This window comes from Neopsephotus bourkii, unplaced genomic scaffold (assembly GCF_033783945.1).
Source record: "Neopsephotus bourkii isolate Nb327-2 ecotype Australia unplaced genomic scaffold, CSIRO-AGI_Nbou_v1 NB_973, whole genome shotgun sequence".
Taxonomy (NCBI): Eukaryota; Metazoa; Chordata; class Aves; order Psittaciformes; family Psittacidae; genus Neopsephotus; species Neopsephotus bourkii.
The window spans coordinates 574,618-596,675 of record NW_026901467.1 but is presented as its reverse complement, the minus strand read 5'-3'; the positions used below and the strand labels follow the sequence as shown (position 1 = coordinate 596,675).

The 22,058-nt window shown below is 42.0% G+C and overlaps 1 protein-coding gene across 5 annotated transcripts in view; it reads right to left on the bottom strand.

The window, feature by feature from the left end:
- The window catches only part of BMPER (BMP binding endothelial regulator), a 145,914-nt gene that overhangs the window by 13,144 nt on the left and 110,712 nt on the right, over positions 1–22,058 (bottom strand). The window contains exon 14 of one of the 5 annotated variants that reach the window (XM_061359388.1): positions 80–5,645. The exons of the other annotated variants lie outside the window; for them this stretch is intronic. Coding sequence (XP_061215372.1) covers positions 5,606–5,645 — 40 coding nt within the window. The 3' untranslated portion in view covers positions 80–5,605. Of the gene's footprint in view, positions 1–79; positions 5,646–22,058 lie in introns of those variants that run through there. 5 annotated transcript variants of the gene reach the window in all.

Genomic DNA, 22,058 nt, shown 5'->3' with positions numbered 1-22,058 from the left:
ATACAAATAGGAACATCTTCCTCTTTCTACCAGGAGGTCTCAACAGACTTTACAAAAGCAATTAGAGATTGCATCACTACATTTGTTTTATGTATGTGAAGAGAGGCATCAGGAGGTAAAGGGGTTTGTACCTGGGATAAACTGTACACTTGCGAACTCCAAAGCCTGAAGGGTTATCTACCTAGAGGGGAGAACTGATTTCCAGCCCCACCATCCCATGAGACAGACTTCTTAGGGTAACTCCTTAGTGTGTATGCTAAATCAAAGGTTTTAGCACAAAGCTTGGTCTAATTTAGCACTAGTTAGGAAAATTGCCATACGCCAGTTATTATGTTGTTATAAGAAAGTTTGTTTGGTTTGGTTTCCCTACAAAGTTTCAATGAGTTGCCATTACTTATGGTCCCAGATAGAGAAGTCATTTCACAAGGTTAGAAGATGAGAAGCTGAGCCATATTCTGATGTATAATGGAAAGGCTCATGCTGTTGCTATCACAAGCTCTCTCTTGTCTGTATGTGCATATTTAATCTTACTGAAGTATTGAAGCAAGGTATGTAGAGCTGGAGACTATGGCTTTGAGGCTTGAGATCAGAGGCTTGAGATCATTCTCTCTTTCGCCAGAATTTACTAGTATTGATGCAAAAGCAGCAAGTATCTTAGGAGGAAGGTAGTTTTGGAAGTTGCTGAAAACACAGAAGCCCTTACATCTATTGAGTATTTGTTCAAAGCACTTGCCTGGGGAACAGACTGCTTCATGCAGCAAAGGCACTCATTTTCAAGGATCATTTCTTCCAAGGCCAGGTAACTATATCTGCACTCCCTCTATGTTTTTCCTACACATCATAACAATGGTAACATCGCCTTGGGGATCTGATAAAGTCATCCATCACAAAGTTAAACCATAACTGCCCTAACTCTTTTTTCTGGAAAGTGGGAGGGTGCCTGGTAAAAGTGGCAGGCAGCATATATGTGATTTGTACTGGAGACTCCCCCATGGTACCAGAACTCCCACACTGCTGAACTGGCTCCAAAAAAACCCTAAAATATGTGGGATCAGAAAAGAAACTCACAGCTCATCTTTGATGAGTGCACAGCAAATCTACTGCAGGCATATGCTTTCCAAGGGGAAATCTCATTTCTATAAAGAGAGCATTGGCCATAATGCCTGAGAATATCGCAGCTGTTTTTGGCAGATTGCAGAGGAGGAGTTTGCAGTAGTAGGCATTTGACTCACACATTCAAATTTCATTCTGATCCCAAATTTTTGTGTGACTTTTGACTCAGCCATGGACTCTATTGCCACATGGAGCCAAGCGGAAAGAAATGATAGAATACGCAACTCCACCAAAGGGCAAGAGCTGTGTGTGATCTAAGATTTCTAGGGCATAGCAGTCATGCTACACATACATTGAAGAGTCCTAATTTAAATCTGAGTGCCATTGTTCCTGCTCCAGATATAGACTTCACACTCAGAGATAATTAAACAGAATCACACAAGATACCCACATTCATCCCTGCCTTGCCAAGGCACTTTCAAAGCAGTTATTTAGAAGACTTCAGTCAACTCAGGAAAAGGATGCTGTAAATGCAAGTGGTAATTATTGTTGGTAATTTCCAATGTAGCAGAAATAAACAGCAATTCATTTTTCATTTCTCTGCATATCCATCTCCTTTAAAAGCAGTCAAAACCCATACTTTCTTCACAAAGGGTAACAAAAAATGGTATTTTCCAGGCACTGAATAAATGAATGTCCATGTAAACCCCTGAAAAAAGAAGTACTGTGCTGCACAATATCACCCCAAGCCTATGCTATGTACTACTAAAAGTATTCTCCAAAAGCATTGGTTAAAGCCAAAAAGTATTTTTAACCTTTCTATAAAGAGCAATCTGTGCCAAAATTGTGTTTCATTGCCTTCACCAACATACCCCCAAGAATATGGTAAAATGAACAATGAAATGTTCTGGAACATTTTCTAAAACTGCTTAAAATGAATGTTCTCAGTACAGCACTACCCTGACACCTACTTACAATCTCTCTGAATTTGAAGTAGCAGTGGTAAAGGCACTTAAAAGGGAGTAATAAGGAAGAACCAAATAAAGAACAAAATAACACAGCAATCTCCCCTACCTCTTTCTTCACGATAATTAGCCTACTAATGTGTCAAGTAGGCTTCTTGTCTCTTGTGCTTGGATATTTACAGGCATCTGTGGCTTTAAATGTTCTTTCTCATCCTCAGAATGGAAAGGCTGGCTAAAATCCCTCCGTGGGGAAATAGCTGAACCATGACTGAGAAAGACAATGAAGTCCCATGCTAGGCTCCAAGAAGCATCTGGTATGACTCAGAATATTTCCTAGAGCTGAAAGTTACAGTACAGCTGAGCAGCTGACTTGCCACCTTTAGAGAGAGTGAATTTTTGCTCAAGAAACACTGGCAGATGATGGAAATGCCACCCACAGCCCTGGAAGAGCTGACCCCTTGCACTGCCACTCACTTTCAGAATGTGGGAGAGAGCTTTCACCTCCTCCTCTCCTCTTTCAGTTGAGCTGGGCCATGAAGAATTTAACCTTTAAAGTCCTGGCATTTAAAATAAATATCTGTACACATGAGAACTTGAGTTGTTTTGAGTTCATGTATAGCATTTAGCTTGAAGTGAAATAGTTCAAAACAGAATGTACAGAACAGAATTATTAGAATAAAGAGGACATACAGCACAAGTTTCTTACCCCATATTAAACAGGTACCCAACATCACACTGAAATGTACTATCGAAAAATACTCTCTTTTACTTGCTTGCTTGAGCAGTATACATACAACTTGTTCCACCCTCTTTGGTGAGGTTACTGCACAAAGGATATGTCTGCCTGTATGTTGTATGATCTGTGGTTTGTGCACCTGGCTGGAAAAGACAAGGACTACAATAACTCAGCTTGAGAACAGACATCGTTTCCAAACTCATTATAAAGAGGTCATTTATAATAAGAAGTCTGGACCAAAGAAAGATACAGAGGCAAATTTAGGAGTACCACCTAGATCCTGACACTGAAGGTTCAAAAGATGGAACCTGCTTTCTGAAGACATTTATTTTTTCAGTTAACTAATATCCACAGTCACCCATCTATCACCCATTTGATGCAACTATCCATCAAATAATTGGTAAAGATTACAGTAGCAGTATGTCTAATGCTACCTGATATGGCTTATCATGCAAAGCCTTCTGGTGAAAAAAACTCTAGGTGCTCTATGGGTTTAATGTTCAGAAAGAAAGTCACTTCCTAAAAGGTTTTTTACATTTCTATTCACTTCATGCACACACTTAGCTTAGCATTCACACTGCTCATGTGAATTTGCCTTATGACAGAGACACTCCATCGTAATGGAATTTTCAGTGTCCTCTGGCACAGCTACAATGGAAAACCCATCACTGTTTTGAGCCTTTGCATTATGTAATTGACATAAAATTTTATCTTTCTCTGCATGTCTAGACTTGCTTTTTAAAGAAGAGTCCACCCAGTCTCAGTTCTTCAGGCACAAGTGGAGACTGAACTGTCATATCTTATCTAAAGAGAAGAAAAAGCAGTCATTCCAATTCCGTTTCAAAAAGACATGTTTTAATATCTAGCTTTACATCATCCATGTGGCACTTTCAATCAACAGCTAAGCTTTGCTATTATGTTTCATACTGTGCAAACGAACATGGAATAAACTAAATGAATCTGAGTTCACCAACTTTTGCTTTAGTAGACAGAGAGCCCCTTAGTGTATTCTGTGTGACTGTCCTCATCTGAGGAAAAGCCAGAGGTTTTCCAGGAGCCCTATGACATGTCCTAGATAGAATCTACAGAAACATAAACCATGTAGACATACCAGCAACATATTGCCATAGTCATGAGACAGGCATATACAGTAATACAAGTTTTAAATCTTCTTAAAAAAACAATTCAAAACAGATCACCCCCTTCTGTCTCATGACAAAATATACCGTGGCCCTTCTATGCTATCTGTCATAAAAATATGTTATGTTCTATAACAAGAACAATGAGAACATGAAGCAGGAAATATTTCTGAAGTGCAAACATAAACTGAAGTTATCTTTTGCTTTTGTTGATGATTCACTGCATATATTTCAAAGGAGGCCTTGTGATATAATAACAAACAGGCTGGCTAGTTTAGAAATTCACATTCTCATCCTCTGCAGAGCCCACTCCATGGCTTAACCCATATAAAATTAACTTCAGTCAAGCATATTTTTCCTCTAGGTGGCTGCAGAGCATTTAAAAAGTCACTGGCACCAGATGGAATATGAAAGAAAGAGAGCAAGGGAAAGGGCACGCAGGAGACGGCCACTTAGAAAACAGCTTTCCTCCTTATCTTGCTCCTTTTACAAAACAAAGGCCAAAAATCTTGTTTTGGCAAAATCAGGCTCAATAAGCATGCCACCTCCCAGCCTGTAACATACAGTGCATTTTGTCTCAGAGGTCTCCCTCTTTGGTCTTCATCAAAGATAACTGCTAAAAATGGGACTTGTGAGAAGTGGCATAAGAGCCAGCTTAAACTGAATCTTTTTAATTAACCACTGTGGTCCTGGCTTTATGGCTTCTGTGTGGTCCTGGCCCAGACCCATACAAATATGGGCACATAAAGCGTGATTTAGGCAGGATTCAAACACGCAAATGCAAAGCTGCAGTCCCATCTTGGTTGCCCTGCCCATTTTGAGGCTGACCTTACTGCATATTTAGTTTGATAGATATTTATTATTTGCTGGATATCCATGCTGGATATTCAGTTCCCGTTTTCATGTTTCCTCAGGCACCTCTGCTTCTGCTCTGCGTGTTCTCAAGACCATGTGAGCAGTCTCAGGCATTAATTTGACTGTCACTCTGACAGAGAGGTCCTCCTACCCACCAAGAACAGTTATCTTAAAACAGCAGCAGTGCTGCCATGGTCCCATACAATATTCAATAGAAAGGGTGAACATAACAGTTTGATAGTGACACAGGACTCGGTCAGGAGGCAGAGACCTGGTTTCTGGTCTCTGGTCAGTTTGACTTAGCCTGCTACTTTGTATGCAGAAAGCTCTGGATAAGACATGTTCTGCATGCTACCACAGTTCTTTAACCTTCCTGACTGCAAGATCTCATTTGCAAACCACTGTACAGAGCCTGAAAACACAGTGGATGAAACACTGGCTCCAGTGAAATGGATGGGGATTTTCCTACTGACAGCAGAGGAGCCAAGACTCAGAACTGTCATCAGCCTTTTTTATTTTTTTGCAGTTCTGTACTTCAAGGCTTTGAAGGATTCAGACTCCTTGAGCACACAACAAAACATTCAGTTCAAGCTTCCTTAATTAAAATGCTACGCATTAAAATTTCCTGTGCTAGACATAGCGACTCCACAACATATAAGCCTGGCCTAGGAGCCACAGGAACCCACATGGATGTTACAAAGTCGGAATGACCTCTTTCTCGGTGAGGTGGGATGAGATGACTTGACCAGATGGAGCCATGCTTTGTTCTCCTTCATGACAAACTTAACTTTCACTGTGTTGTTTGGGCACAGCCACTTACTTGCCTAAATACAAAGGCTGATGTGCACCAGCAGTCTTTAAAGAGAAATGCTAGCCATGAGCAGGAGCAAACCCTTCCTATAACAGAAAAATCATGACCACAGGTTATTTCCCTGATCATCTGTGTGTGATGCCAAATGACAAAGATGCTAAGATAAATTATGGGCTTAGTCTTGTATACAAAGCCCTAAACATCTGAACTTGACTTTGCCACTTTTTGTTGGCTAAGCAGAGATTCTATGGAGCAGATCAATGCCTGATGTTAGCCACCTTAAACATGCTGCCTGATGGAGCCACAAAGCAATTAATCCTCTCTCCATCACTTTTCACTCCATAAAATCTTTCCTTGTCTCCCCACAGAAGCAGCAGAGAGATCTCAGGGCTGCACCAGTTTGTTACGCAGCTTGCTGTCAAACTTGGCAGTGGTTGCAAGCTACTCAAAACCTTTCTCACCAGCAAAGCTTGCGGGTAGGAACTGTCAGCACTGAGTGTGCCTTTGGGAAGAGGGAGGCAGCATGGCAGCAAGGCAGCCCATACAGCACAGCTCCTTAAGAAGCCCAGCTGACAAGAGAGAGAAATCCCAGAAGGCAATATGGAAGGAAAAGCTGTTGCTGGAGGTTGCACAGGACTCATAGTTCATGTTCTCCATGGGTACTCAGAAAGCACAGTGTTTTCAGTCCCAGTTTCTGAGAGGCCACTGATTTCTTCCCTTTAAGGTGAGCATGTGGCAACTGCTCAGCACTTTTTCTGCTCCCATGGATCTTTCCACAGGTGGGGAGCCCGAGGGCCAGTACGAAAGCAGGAGCGGATTAGCTCTGTCAAAACAAAGATCCTGGGTTTTGTGCCAGTAAGGAAAAAAAAAAAAGAGGGAGCAGGGAAAGCATAAAATAGAGCATATGATATATTGAAGGAAAACTGGTTTTTAATAGAATCTTTTCAAAGTTTTCCATTAAATTCTGGTCGCTTGCAGTGCAAGTTTTGGAATGCAACTCCCTCATCCCCTTAGGATGGTCTGTGTTTTATTACGTTAGTAAGGCAGCCCAGCTTACCCCTAGCAGAGCTACTGCATGAAATGTTTCAATCTCAAGCCAAAGTGGCAGGAGCAAAAGCCCCTCCTGATTGATTTTCAGCTGCTAATCAGGGGCCAGTGATTTAATGCAGCTTTTATCATGTGCAAATTAAACTTTTGATACCAAGCAGTAGTAAATCATGAATGTTCACATCATCATGAATCAGATGACAGGCATTCAAATGCTACCCATACGACGACAAGATTTCAGCTGAGTTACCTAATCAGAATGAGCAAAGGAATGCACCAAAGGTAGATTACATCAGGCACTTTTATTCACTAACACCACAACCCCATCATAGAAGGTCACCAAATTTGTCAGGCATGATTTGCTCTTCGTGAAGCCATGTTGACTGTCACCAATCCTTTCCCAGTGCTACAGAAAGTGATGTGATTTCACCCTGCTCTCTGAAGTTTCCTGTCTAAGTGTAGTCAGCTTTAAGCTTCTGCTTTCTCAGTCTCTTTAGAGATAAGCAGTCAGGACTCATTCTTCTGAGTTGCAAGATAGTGGCTCTTGAGCATGCTGTCAAGAGACCTATTCTTCAAAATACTTCAGAAGAAACACTCAAGTATGTTTTACCAAATCCCCCTTCCATGTGAATCTTGTAAATAACATCTATGCTAACCAGAAGCAGTACCATTCTGCTGTATTTTCCTCTTTCTCTGCGTGTGTGCATGTGTAGAGATTCACTCATTTTCTGCTCCTAGGTCAGTAATGCAATATGCATTGCACTTCAGGTTAGACGTTAAGTCTTGTTTCCTCAGCTGCCCTTGTATTTATTGCACTGGGTATCTTGACATTTGCTGGAATTACAGCAAAACAAGAGGAACTTAAATTTTAACATTAGTTCTCTTGCCTAATGGGTTGATGAAATCATATAACACCTCCATGGAGATCTGTGCATGTTCAGCACACTCAGTGGATGTCAGCTGCAGTCAGACCTTACCTCTCTTTACTTGCAAGGAAAGAATAGCTGCATACATGCAGAAATTTCATCTTATCTTGAAACCTTCTCAGAGAGATTATATTATTGTGAATGGCAGCCCAGAAGTTCTTAGAGACCCCTTTATGTAACAGTAGCAGCAGTCATGGAAAGAAAGAATCAAGAGGCAATGAAGCTCTTGATCCCATCTGGGCAAAGAGTACAAAGGGAATCATCACGTCTGCATGAAGTGAGTGATGGTGATGGAATATTAAGAGGCAGAGTCCCCAGAGTCGAACACTGTGGGAATGAGTAAAAGCCACAGAAGGAAATAGAGGCTAAAGAGAAAGGCCTACAGTAAATATCTGCAGATGCTCTTGTTTGCAATGGGGGCTGAACCAACAGAGACGTAGTCACACACACACGTAGCACCTCACCAGTGAAGGAATATTCTTTTTAAGATCAAAAGTCAAGCAGCAATAAAATCCGTGTCAAGAAACATAGGCAGAGGAGGCTGTGCATGCTCACTTGTGAACATCTGCGCTAAGAAGCCACTTAAGTAACCATGCAACAGCATGGAATAAACATCTGCAGTGTGTAGACCACCAGCTGTGCAGTAATAATACTTTGAATATCCAGAGTGCCTTTCATCTGAATACTGCAAAGCATTTTCCAAACAAATTAAGCTTCACGACACCACTGTGAGCTTCTTATTTAATGATAGGATTATTTCATCCTGCACCAAAATGCCATTGCTGCCAGAATGAAAAGTAACACCTGTTTATCATCTCACAGAAACACTGTGTGATTTTCATGATGGGAAGTGACAAAAAGGCTGTAGTTAAGTTAAAGTGCAGGAAGACTTGAGGTGGTCAGAATTAAATGGTTAGAAATGAAATTCAGAAAACCAGAGTATTACATACTCCCCCTTTTTACGTTTTATGTGAACTATCACATTAATTTTTATGCCCACATGCTGTTACTCTTTGGTCTTTATTTCACATTGGGAAGAGAGAACTTCCTCAGGTACACAGTTGTAGGGGTGTCTGCAGATGTGCTCAGAAGTACAGAAAAATACCTTGGTGGTGTACGCTCAATATAAAATGTATTGCTGTGCACTGCAAATAGCTTGCTTTTGTACTCCCTCAGATCTGTTTTTATAAGGCATCCTGATGATTATACTACAGCACTGCCTTCCAAGGCAGCATGCCATCTAGTAAGTCCTAAAACAAACTTCTTGCTGTGTGTGCTTTCAACCCCACGGGGTACTCTATGTAAGCACCATTCTGACCTTACTCTACTGAGTAAGTGAGATCCGACTTCATGTTTCTCAAGCGAGGAGAAAGGCTGGAGAACGTGACACTTGAAGATAGGAAGTATTACAGACACCCCGTTATGGTTTCCTCTCTCTGCTTCTTAATACACCCACTTTTCAATCCCATTGAAATGTTAGTGGAGGAAGGAATTTGATGGGGAAGCTGTAGCAGTGAAGCAGACCTGTTTTTTATCAAATGAAAAACTCAGTACTGGCAGAACAATGTATAATACTGTACAGGACAGATTGTCATGAACTCTTCAAAGCTAGACAAACATAAATAAGTCTTTAAAACTTAAAACTTTTTGAGGGCAGCAATGAGGTTCTGATATGTGCGTGACACCAGCACCCTAGGATATTAACCCTTTGAATAAAGCTTTTTGGTGTTATAGTTAAATAAAAAGAGTAGGTAGGACTTGGAAATGACTAACTGTAATTCTAAGAAATTGCTAAAGGGTGTTTTGATATTAAGCAAATAGCTCTCGTTTTGACTAAGGAGTATACTTTAAGCATTTCTACATTCACCATCTCTGAGCTGGTCCCAGCTGGGCATGTGGTGGTTAACCTCAGGCCAACTTCTCTTTTTCTCCTGAAAAGCTGGTTACAGGAGGATACAGCCTGGCTTGAGAAGAGAAGGCTCTTTCATGGTTAAGATTTTCCAGAAACTCTTGGTGCTGGTATAACTCCGTCCCTGTTGAAGCCCTGTTGAAATTGTATTTGTCTATAGTGCCAGGTATGGTTGGCCAGCACCAGCTGCTTTTGACGTCTCACCCTACACGACCAGCTCTGAAAAAGTTCTCTCATATTCACATACTGACTTTCTTCCAGAAAGAACTGTTTCTTTTCTCCATGGATGCAACTGAACACATGTGCCAAGTTGCTCACTATCCCGCCAGGACTGACTACTTCATTTCAAATAAACCATAAAATGGCATGAATTACTTGGGGAGAATAAAATGTTCCCTTTCAGTATGTACGTTCATTAGTTTCTCTCTTGCATGCTGGTTTTGTCCGTTTGTTTCATACACGGTTTTTCTTAGCCACGATTCAAAATAGCAAATAAGAGGATTAAGTCTTAAGAAAATATAGTCTCATTTTCAGTTCTATCACGTGTAGCATAAGCATCATCTATTTTTTTATATACGATCTTGGGCTGCCTACTCAGTCTGACCCATTTAGAATAACAGTACTGAAGCACAAGGGACTTTGAAAGGTTTCTGACCTAGAATTATCAGCATTTGTTACCAACCTCTATTTCCATTTTGGTTTTCTGAGATCATAACATTTGAATTGTATTTTGTGTTTCAGTTCGGATAAACCTCAGAGCTTGAAGGGTAACAAAGCTGAGACCAAAGCCACACACCAGCTACAACTTGCCAGCTGAAAAGATAGCTTTGCATTGTTTCCACAAGAAAAGGAGAAGAACCAAAATCTCCGATTCCAGATCCGACATCTGTTCCAATTTAGTAACAAGCTAAACGCATTCTCCATCCCCCATACACATATCCGCACATACACACAATGGAACACTCAGTTTTAAGGACATTTGCCTCTGGATCTGGATCTATGTCGGGCCACTTCTAGTTTCCTGACACAACCATAAATCAGTCCAGTTTCACTAGAAACAGCAGAGATTCACAGAGAGCCCCAGGAAAGGATCTTTACCCAACTTTCCTAGCCCTGAATCTGGCTCTGCAGTAATACATTATAGTTGTTTTCAACAGTGGAATAATATCACATACCATCATACTCTCACCAGTGACAATTTATGAGATTGTTCCCCCTAACTGTCCTACATCTGACAGATACAGAGCTTGTATCCATCTTCAGAAGTCACATGAAAACCAAGTCTTTTCCCAACTCTGCTTTGAAACCCTGCCATTTTAGAAATATGGCAGCAAGAGGAACAAGAAGCTGTGAAGGACAGCAGTGTTGAACCTCTGCTTTGGGGACACTATAAGCCTGCTTGGACTTGGTCCCTTGCTGCCTGCCTGAGCAGCTTGGCCCAGCAACACTAAGAGCTGGGTTGAAACATCTTCCAGCTAGGCAGGTGGTCAGTTGATTAGGGAGGCTCAGCAGGGAGCCATGGTGGTCTCATAGTCAACCTACTACTTGGAGTTTTTCATGCCAGTCAGAAGCTGCAGTGATAGCAAGCAGCCTCAATGCCTGAGAACAGCAGGTAAGTCTCAAAAGCATCTAATTTTCCCATGATCTGGGAGAAATGAGAATGTTTTCATTCTCCATTTCACACCCAAGTCCATGGGCAATTCAGAGCCCCAAAAAGTGAATGCGTACCACAAGTCAATGGACTGCAAAAAATATTTACAGCCTTAAAGCATAACTACATTCATGTGCTATTACAAGAAATATTTTTTAAGTAAAAGTAGCTTGAAATATGATTTTTCTCAGCTAAGCTTGTGCAGCTTGTGTCCTTTCTAACTTGCAAAATGTCCTAAAGTTTGTATTTACAATGCCAGGGTAAGAACCCTAGTATTAAAATCGCCTATTTAACAAGAAATTCTACAGAGAATTGACAATGATCCTGCTCTACAGGTGGGGAAAGACTCCAGCATCTTTACATAGCTTCTGCTGAGGATGCTGCTTTATTTCTAATCATTTATTTAAGTATCTAATAACAGAGGGAAGTCACCATTTCATTTACTACAACTTGCATACTGCTCACAGCTTTCAGCCCCAGGCTCAATTCAAACCAGAGGCAGTTAAAATTATTTGCATTGATGGTCAGATCTCACATCTGTGGGGATGGAAGAGAGAAATGACGCCAAGTCTTACATTTGTCCTTTTCCAAGTTCAAGGCAATGGGCAGATCCAGCCAAGAAACCTCTACCTTCCCCTTAGGGACCAAGTTATGGGGAGGCAAGGGAATGGCAACAATTTGGGAAGCAATCTGTCCCACATAACATGTAAGTCATCAGGGAAGAATGGCAGAGCTGACTCTGACTCCATCCTGCTGCTTTCAAGCCATGCCTCAGACCATTTCTGTGTGGTAGGCAGAGCTTCTCTCATTCTTTATTTTTACTTCCAGTGAGCTCCTGAGGGTGAACAAAATGTACAGATCACACCCTGCGACCACAGAATGATATATAAACTGTGTTTCTCGGATAACTATGCTTCCTAAAGCTTCCTCTGATGCTGCCTGGAGCACCACAGACACTTGCTATCTGGCCTTTCCAAATCCCAGCCCTCCTCAAGGGCAAGCATAGTACACAGTCTGCTGCATCTGACTTCCAAAAGCAGCATGGAATATGTGTGGAGATGGAAGGTGCCCCTGCCTCATTGCTGTTATCACATTACTTGTACAGTATTTATCAAATGTCCTGGCTGTGTCATTTTAGATTAATCAGACCTGAGCTATCCAGGTCAAAAATAAGGTCATGAGGGGTGACATTCAAAATGGAGAGTTTGTCTTGACAACAAAAGAAGCAAGTGCTGTTCCTTACTATCATCTGAAATAAAACAGCAGCAGTTTTCCAGCAACTTTGTGAAAAATCTGTTAAACTGACTACACTACATCAGTAACGATGACAAACCCAGCATGTATTTTCTTTTTCCTGTTTTCTGTGCAATAAAGTGACCAAAAGATGTTTATCCATTCATGAAACAAATCAGGAAATGTCAGGCTAAAGGCTGAAAAGAAGGGCTTGGCTAAGAGCAATTCTTTACTGTTACAATTCTTTATAATTACTGTTAATATTATTGTATTACCAAATGAAATAACTCTATTGTTTTTTGCAGCAGAAGTCGCGGGCCCTATGATTCATTGCATGCTGTTACACAGCACTGTAGGGTAGGCTTAAACACACACTTCTCTATTAATCCTGAATAGACATATGAACCTGCAAGTATAATTTCCTGGGGTGGCCTCAAGCAAATCATCTCACCTGCAGTGAGACAGATGAAAACTGTGCCATTAAGGTCTAACCCTGTGCTAATGCAAAGTGGAGGAGGGCAATAGAAATTGCCATGCCACAGGCTTGTAACTGAGAGCATTCCCTGGAACCAGTAACAACCAGCAATACGTGGTCCCAGCTCTCTGCATGTACTGCACCACAAAGGGCTAGTCCCTGTATATTGACTTTCACTTACACAGCAACAGCCAAATGTCTCCATTGAGTTATCCTACTTGCATTGTCCGTCACACTCATGGTCTTATCTCCAGGGAACTTCCAAAGCTTCATATTCTGGTTGGAGTGCAAATTCCTACAACAAAAAGGTTATTGTAGGAATTTGCACTCCAAACACCTTTGGGTTGCAAAAACCTCTGGCCCCTGGAGCAGCACTTTTTCCAGAAACCTGTGTTGGAAAACCCACAGCACTCTAAAAGACCACATGGCAGAAATGAACCTTTTCATTCTAAATCCACCTCTATTGCTGTTTTCAGTCATCACAGGAGTCATGCAGCATGCAAGTCAGAAAACAGGCACCAGAGGTCAGCTAAGTGGCAAATACTTTTGAGCTGCAGATCAAGCACCCAGCAACTGGCCTCAGCAGGGAACTCTGCCCAGCTCATAGGGACTCAGAAACCTGGTGCTAACCTCATCACCTCAGTCATCAAACTGAAAAAGGTGCCAAATGTAACCTCTACAGCCTGCATCTCCTTCTTGTCTTCCATAAAACATGCTCCCCAGCAATACTGCCATGAGCTCAAGAGAGAAACATTAGCAAAGCTATTGAGTTCACTGGAGACCTAAACCCAGCAGAGCAAGCCAGCAAGCCCCTCCACAAGCACATTCCTGCTCTCTGCCCACTAATCGGGCAATGAAGACAAAGTGAAAACCCTAGTGCTGAGCCAATGGATAAGCAGCCAGGAAACTTCAAACCACTCCAAGCATGACAGCCAATGGAAACTATGATGTAAAGTTCAGAAGAAGGTCAATGCTTCAAAATTTCTTTCTAAAGAGAGATTCTGTTCTGTTTTTTCTTTTGCAAGCAATCATCAATAGAGCCAGAATGCCAGAGAGACACAGAGAAGAAGGGTGGATGTACAAGGTTGCTGGGGAGAGGCCCTTCATTAGGGACTGTAGTGATAGGACAAAGTGTAACGGTTAAACAGTGTAAGTTTAGATTGGATATAAGGAGGAAGCTCTTTACTGTGAGGGTGGTGAGGCACTGGAATGGGTTGCCCAAAGAAGCTGTGAATGTTCCATCCCTGGCAGTGTTCAAGGCCAGGTTGGACAGAGCCTTGGATGACATGGTTTGGTGTGAGGTGCTCCTGCCCATGGCAGGGGGGCTGGAACTTGATGATTTTAAGGTCCTTTCCAACCCTAACTGTTTTATGATTCTATAAAAGAGAAGCAAAATAAATTCTGAAGTAAAGGTTCAGGCACATGACTTCAGCCTTTGGTACAATGCGTACATCTGCAAAACTCTACACTGATAGGCATGGAAGTGGAGTTTGACAGACTCTACAGCAGTGACACCTAAAGGTGTCAAAACATTTTTATGCTTACTTAAAAACTGTGGAGATTTAAAATGAAAGCCCTTGACCACCAGAAGAAAAGGGATTACTTTGTTGCAATGGGATTCTGGTCTTCTCCTGTGTCTAACTGGCCTATAGCTAAGTATGTCACCACATTGCCTACAGGTTTTCTATTCAGTGCCATAATAACATAGAGAAATATCACATTGAAGCGGCTACTGTTCTCCTTCATTATGACTAGACCACCTTTGTATGAAACCAGAGAAAAAAAGCCAACCAAAAAACCCTCTGGGTTTTGTGCCAAAAGCTGTGCACTCTGCTTTTGACTAAGGTCCACTAAGATCTAAGACAACAGCATTGAGGTACTTTGGATATAGACTTAGGGTTTTCAGAATTAAAACAGACCCATGACACCAATTCAGCCCCAGGTGTTTTCCTTTCTCCTCATGTTGTGTTTCATGGTAGCCTTCCCTACATGAAATCTAGCACACATGGAAACCCATTTCTTATAACAACCCGCAATCATTTATGTGACTCTCCAGATCAAGTCAACATAAGAACCACATGAACTCACAGAGACAGAAAGCAGGTTCAGAGATGATCCAAACAACCAACATGGCTTCACTGCTGAGACAGCTGTCAGCCTGAAGGTCACTTCTAACCCCACTGCTTGTAAATATATAATCTGCTAAGTGGCTGCTAGAGAGCTCTCGCTGGGCTATCATGATATTTGCCTACAATCTGGTGTGTAGTCCCGTGTGGGGTCCATTTCTCAGCAGGTGATCACTTGATGCTTCTTTAAAAAACAGAGCAGAACGTGCCACTGAGTGTTTCCAGAAAAATCAACTCCCAGTGAAAACCTAGGAGGAGAGACCAGCAGATCTTCTCTCCCTCACATCCACCAATGTGGAGTCCCCTGATAAAGGATGAAATGACTTGTGGGTAGAAGTGACAAGGCAATTAAAATTATATTAAATTTTCTCACGGCTTTCTCCGGTGTTTTCTGCAACACAAATGTCAGAATCACAGAATCCCAAGGGTTGGAAGGAACCTCAGAAGATCATCTAGTCCAACCCCCCTGCAAGAGCAGGGTAACGTAGAGTACATCACACAGGAACCTGTCCAGGCAGGCCTTGAATGCCTCCAATGTAGGAGACTCCACAACCCCCCTGGGCAACCTGTTCCAGTGCTCTGTCACTCTCACAGTAAAGAAGTTTTTCCTGATGTTCACATGGAACCTCCTATGCTCCAGTTTACACCCATTGCCCCTCGTCCTATCACTGGACATCACTGAAAAAAGATTAGTTTGTTTACTGCCCACTGATGCAACAACAACCACAACTGTTTCTCAAGGAACATTCAGTACAGCAACACTCCAGGTCCTTCTCTGCCACCACAGCATTTTCCCACAGCATCTACAGGTGGCCTGTCATTGCTGAGAACACCAATGCATGGTCCTGAAAGCACAAGGTGCCCTCCCTGAGCTCAGAGATCCAGGACCACTATCAGTAAGTGAGGAGAAAACCCATACTATCTGCCAGAAAGAGACCAAGAGAGACATCATGCAGTCATGGGCTACACTGTGCCCTATACCACTAAAGGCAAAAATCTTTGATTAAATCAGTATTAAACTCATTACTCTATTCCTGACTTTAAAAAGTTATCAATGAATGGAGAAGCTGGTTAACGAGATTAGCCATAGAGGTGTTGCTGCACATTGTAACTACATGACTGTGTGCTTAAATGCATGAATAAAAACCCACACAAGGGTCTTGACTAAAGCCCATCAGCAACTGTTCACCCAAGCAGCTGCCTGTTGCTGTAGATAAAATGTTTATCACGTCACAGCCTGGCCCACTGTGTATTAAGCACATTCAAGTGAGAAGGCAAGTGATTTGTTCAGGCTACTTCCATTTTTGGGATAACTTTGACCTCAGTCATTTGTCTGGGCTGTTCCACTTAAACTTTATTTCTCTGAGTGACTATCAAAGTACTCAGAATAGTGGGAGTAAGATCTCCTCCTGGGCATCACAGGAGCTTAGGATGTGTCAGATAAATGCATCAAAGACAAGATTATTCCCAAACGCTAAAAACCCACTGGAAATACATATGACAGCCCCAAGGCATTCTGACACCAGCATCTCTCAGCTGGGGCTGTTACACAAACAGCTCATATTTTACTCAGAGTGAAAAAATCACATGCATGATGGTTCTCTGACACTCTTTAATCTTAACACAGCTGTGAGCTTCTTTCAGCAGAGAAACCTTCTGGGTAAATGTGACCTTTGGATAAATCCTTGCATGTTCTCTTTTGGTGGTATTTATTGTTACAGTCAGGCTAATGATTCACTTTGTGAACAGCCCAGGGAGGGACCTTTTTTCCCAGCAGCCCCACAGACCTGTAAACGTGTTCCTCCATCACTGTCACACCCGTACTGCAAAAGCGGAAAACAAAGGGTCAACCAAAAAAAAGGGTACTCTCTTCACACAGACAGACAGTATTCATGTCTATAAGGTAAATAAGGGAACACTAAAAATTGCTAATATTGAGGCAACTGGTTTCTGGTAGACTCTGTAATAAGTTATTGCTGTTTTCTGGAAACACTAGCTACCAGTACATAATGCATTTTCCTCAGCCAAAAGGACAAGTAAGGTGTCACTGCAATTGCAGAACATTCCCATTCAAAGCAGGCAATAGACACTACAAGGGAAAAGGACAAAACCAATCCAAGCCTTGAAAACAAAACCATGTGTCTCTCTGCCAGCATTAAACTTAAGATAAAGCTGGTTTTCTTGCAGTTGACACTCCATGTTACAAAAATTGGTTTTGTTCCTACTGCACATAAGCATAGTAAACCTCTCTTGGTTGTTCCACCCTTAGCTCACAACGCATTCATTTTGCTGAGCCAACATGAAGCCTGAATTCAGTCTGACCGTGTAATTTGACAGGCTCCAAGCTGCCAAGGAAGGGAGGCGTGAAAACCTCCTAGGTAAACTACTTCACTGGGTCTAACTGGTGAGTGGGTTATTGGCCTACTTTGTGAAATACAACTCTGTCTAGAGCCCTGTGAGCTGAACTAGCCCCACTCTCACCACTGACAAAAGATGAATCAAAGAGTTTGTTCATGTCAAACTGGAAGGCTCTCTTCACATCTGAATGGAAAGCAGACTTAGGAATTTTATTAGTACCTTAAGCTTGCAAATGAAGGATGCTGCCAGCCTCGAGCCAGCATCTGCAAGAGATTAATTTCATAGAGACTGTTTAAAAAAATAGCAGTGTTCAGATCTTTAGCAATGTATATAATTCAGGCAACAGTCAGAAGCAGGCAAAAATACATATGCTGTATATGTAGGAGTGATAGTCACATAGTACGTTGGTTTATGAGATCAGGCTCCGTTCTCTGACTTTCCTAGCTCAAGCTGTTCTTTCAGGCACCTGATGTTTTTAAATGATAAAACTTCTAACACAAAAGCAAAAGTAATGATCTGGAATGAGTTCAGGTGCATTTTCGTGCTTCCCTGCAAAGAGCAGTCCATGTCACAACAGTCACCACATTGTCTGCAATAACTCTGTATCTGGATACAGGGACAATACTGACTGTGGAATTCGGCAAGCTATGTTGTCACAGCCCAAGATGGAAACAGAAGGACAGCACAAGAAACTCCTGTTGCTGCTGTTCATTTTGTACCCACTGAACACACAATTCTCCCTCCCTTAGGCTACCAATCCAGCATTTTCATGCACTCTACACAACCCCAACAACTGCATGTCAAAGGGATATGTCCACAATTAAAAGACTCTGTAAAACAACACTGTATTGCTAATTTCTGTAAAGCATTGTAACAAACATTATAACAAACTCTGGAGTCATTCTGAAAGTCAAAGAAACTCTTGGCAAAGGATGCTACTGGATATCTATAACATGCAACCTTCTGTCTTCAGACAACATCCAGACTTGGTAGACCTTAGGGGAAAAATAAAGCTTGGTTTGCCCTCAGTCAATATTGGTTCTCAAGTCAATAAATCTTAATATTGACCACAACACAGAAACCAGTAACTGTTTTAATATCTTCTTCTAGGGTTTAATTATAAACACTGGGGAAATTTGTCAACTCCTGACTTCCTAGTCATATGGAAAAGTTTTTAAACATTCTGCATAGACCACTGTCAATCAGGCTCATCAGTTATGGTACTAAAACATACTCTACCAACAGTATGCACACAGCATCTTCAACCTTGGCATGACTTTGAACCCATCTGCTGCAAGGATGATGAAGAAAATAAATAGCATATTTTTATGTCACAAAAGTTATTATTTCCAGTAACACGGTTAAATTTCCTCTACCCATATAAAACTGTAACTTCCATAGATGGGAGATATTAACAAAAATCCCTGTGGTATTCTGTAACTAAAATATGTTCTTGGCCAAGTACTTCATCATTTGGAAGGAAATACGAACAGCACTGAGAGACAAAGAGAAATAAAAGAGACAGGTGAAGGAAATTCTGGGGGCTGCAAGACAGCACACGGTTTGCATGCAGCTGATAAAGAGAACCACGCAGTGTGAATTCCTTGCCTCAAAAACCAGATGGGAATCCTGGCCAGGGATATCGCTTGGCTGCCCCATAACACAGGCTGTGGCTATGCAATAGATTATGTCAAATCAGGCAGCAGACTAGACATCTTGGGAGAAAACACAGCTCAGGAGAGAATAACCTGCTGGAGAAGTTTGTTCCCTCATTGCCTCTCTGCACTGTGTTCTGTGTGATCTTGCCCAGCCTGCAGAGGACATGTTTGAAAGGTGCTTGCTAACTGCGTTCTTCACCTGCAAGGGATGGATGGACACCTGTCTGAAACAACTGCATAGAGATGAGACTAACCAGAGAGACAAACTATCTGCAGATCAGCACAGGAGAGTTAGAGGAGAGCTGGAATATAAACCAAATATCTCTTCTGAATGGGATGAAATGTCTGTGTAATGTATTTCAACTTTGAGCTCCTGGGTATTTTTGAAATCAGGTATTTGCTGCTAATCACAGAATCAGCCAGGTTGGAAAAGACCTTTAAGATCAAGTCCAGCCATTGCCCCAGCACTGCCAAGGCCACCACTAACCCATGTTACTGAGGGCCTTGTCTATACAGTTTGTGAACACTTCCAGGGACGGAGATTCCACCACTGCCCTGGAAGTGGTTGCAGTGAAGATCTGGGCCTTTCTGTAAAGTGAGGAATCCTGATGCAAATAATGGGAAATACATATTTCAGCCACTGACAAAACACAGCCTAATTAATGTATAGAGTCTGAGGCATGCTAACAACCTCAATGGCAGAGAAAGTAGCCACTTGTTTGTGGGATCTGTGTAGTTCTTCTCTGATTACAGAACAACCTCACACTCCTTCAAGTGATATCTTGGTGATCCTTCTCTACATTGCCAGCAAATCATCTTTGTCCCTGGGAATTAAGCCAAGAAGTGTATTCCTCATGCCATGCAGTCTATAAGCCCTTTGTGAAAGTTTTCTGCACCTACAACAAATCATGAAATAATTGAAAGCTTATGTCACCCTTTGAGGAGATCTATGATCTATGCCATCACCTTGCCATGATGAAAAAAAATCCTCTCCAAAGGGTATGGAATTATTTTCATGAACCGTGTGCTAAGAAATCAGTAAACAGAGAAGAACCATGTAGACAAATGAGAAGAACAACAAAAATGGGCTTTCAAACCTTAGCCAAATCCTTGATATCTGAAAACAGAGTACTGGTGTTTTCTTGCATATTGACTCCTCCAGCTCCAAAAGCAAATCTTTTTAGTCCTTGCCTCAACCCATTACTAGGATTTGACTTGCTTTACAGTCCTTAATTGCCAAAGAGACATTTGCTGCTTGAAGTATTAATGAGTTATTTGTCATCTAACTGGGCCTTGCAGGAGCAGAGAAGATTTAGTGCCTTCTTAAAAAGACTAGCAATGCCTTCTTCTGAAAGTCTGAGAAGAATCTGTGCTTTGACAAGAATAAGACAATGCGCTTCTTGTGCATGTGAAACCCCTTAAATCCCGTCAGAAGGACTTGAGCTTGAGGCCACGAACCAGGCGCTTTCACATTTTAATCTCAAATCTGCGCTTGGCTTCCTGCACAGCAAAGAACTCTCTTCATTTCAGCAACTTTAAACCAGGGTGCAGTGAGAATTAAATGTTTACACTGCAATTTGAAAATGTAAAGTGCTAAGAAGGAGCACTTAGGAAATGAACTTTGTAAACTTTTTCCTTGCTGCCATGGTATCCACCATCCTCAACAGCCTCTTATTTCATGTACTCAGACTACATAACCTTAAGCACTCACCCTCTGTAAACTACATACCTCACTTGAGAGCTGATGTACAAAAATCAGCTGTCTGAATGCCTTAACACTTACAACAGCTTCCTCTGGACTGATCATAAGAGAAATTACTTGTTATTAATTTTCACGTGCTGGATTTATTTTAGCTTTTATGTTTCAGGAATATTATCTAAACAGAATGTTAGTTGCAGGAGTACCCAGGAATGCAAGAAAACTTATGGCTCCAACTCCCTTCAGTATTCCCAGTACATTCCCCACCAACTTTAATTTCAGCTGTCTTAAATGTGGGAGTCAGGAAGAGATTTAAGTGCTCTCACCCTCTGCATATCATGATGAAGAGGTGAAATCACAGCACCTGCTCACACATATAGAGAGTCCTCCATTTGGGTGAAAGTATAACCCTACCACTCCCTTTGGGTAAGGAAGGGACTTTTTATGGTATGGATCCAGTGGCATTTTAGTTCTACCCCTGCTCCAGGATGGTACTGGCAATCTCCAGTGTTGAGACCTCACCATCATAAATTTATGCCTGCTCTGACATGTTTACCAGAAAGCAGAGCCACACGTTTCGAAGTAGCATCTCAACAGCTTAAAGGGTGAGTGAACCTTACACATACACCCATGCAGCCAGCCTGTGCTGCATGCCTTACCCATAGGTACTGTGGTGGTAAATATTTGAGATAGATAGATACATATTCCTGTGTAAGCACAAGTATCCCCACCCATTCTTGCCTTAATTCCCACAAGTCTGCTCTTTGCTCTGGTTGTGATGCCCTAAGGTACAATAATGCTCAGCTACCAAGAACTGCCATGGAGGTCCACGAGATTTTGCTGTCATGCCCCAAGTCCTCATCAGCAGTGGCCCTGCTGCATACAGGTGTGTAGGACCTGTGCACTTGCAGTTAAACAAGGGCTGCGCCTGCTCCTCATCACACTACCAGCCCCTGGTGCTCAACCTGCTCTTGCTCTCGGTGCTTTGCTGCAGAGGGAACAAGCACTGTGAAGGTCAAACAGCATTCATAGAGGCCTCCCAAAACAGCTTGTGCTGCCCTTGTTTGCAAAGCTGCGTAAATCACCAGTAATGTGAGGCGCTGATTCCTTCATGTGCTGTGAAGACTGAAGGAAAAACAAGGATTGAGTAATTAACAGAAGTTAATTGCTTTACACACTAGCACTTTGCACACTTGAGAGGGCAAGTGTGGAATATGGGACCTTCACATGCATATCAATACAGAGAGCCCTTAGAGAGATGGACAGGAGAGGAACAGGTTTAGAATCAGACAATCCCAGACTGGTTTGTGTTGGAAGGAACCTTAAAGTTCATCCAGTTCCAAGCCACTGCCATGGGCAGGAACACCTTCCACCAGAGCAGGTTGCTCCAAGCCCTGCCCAACCCGGCCAGGGATGG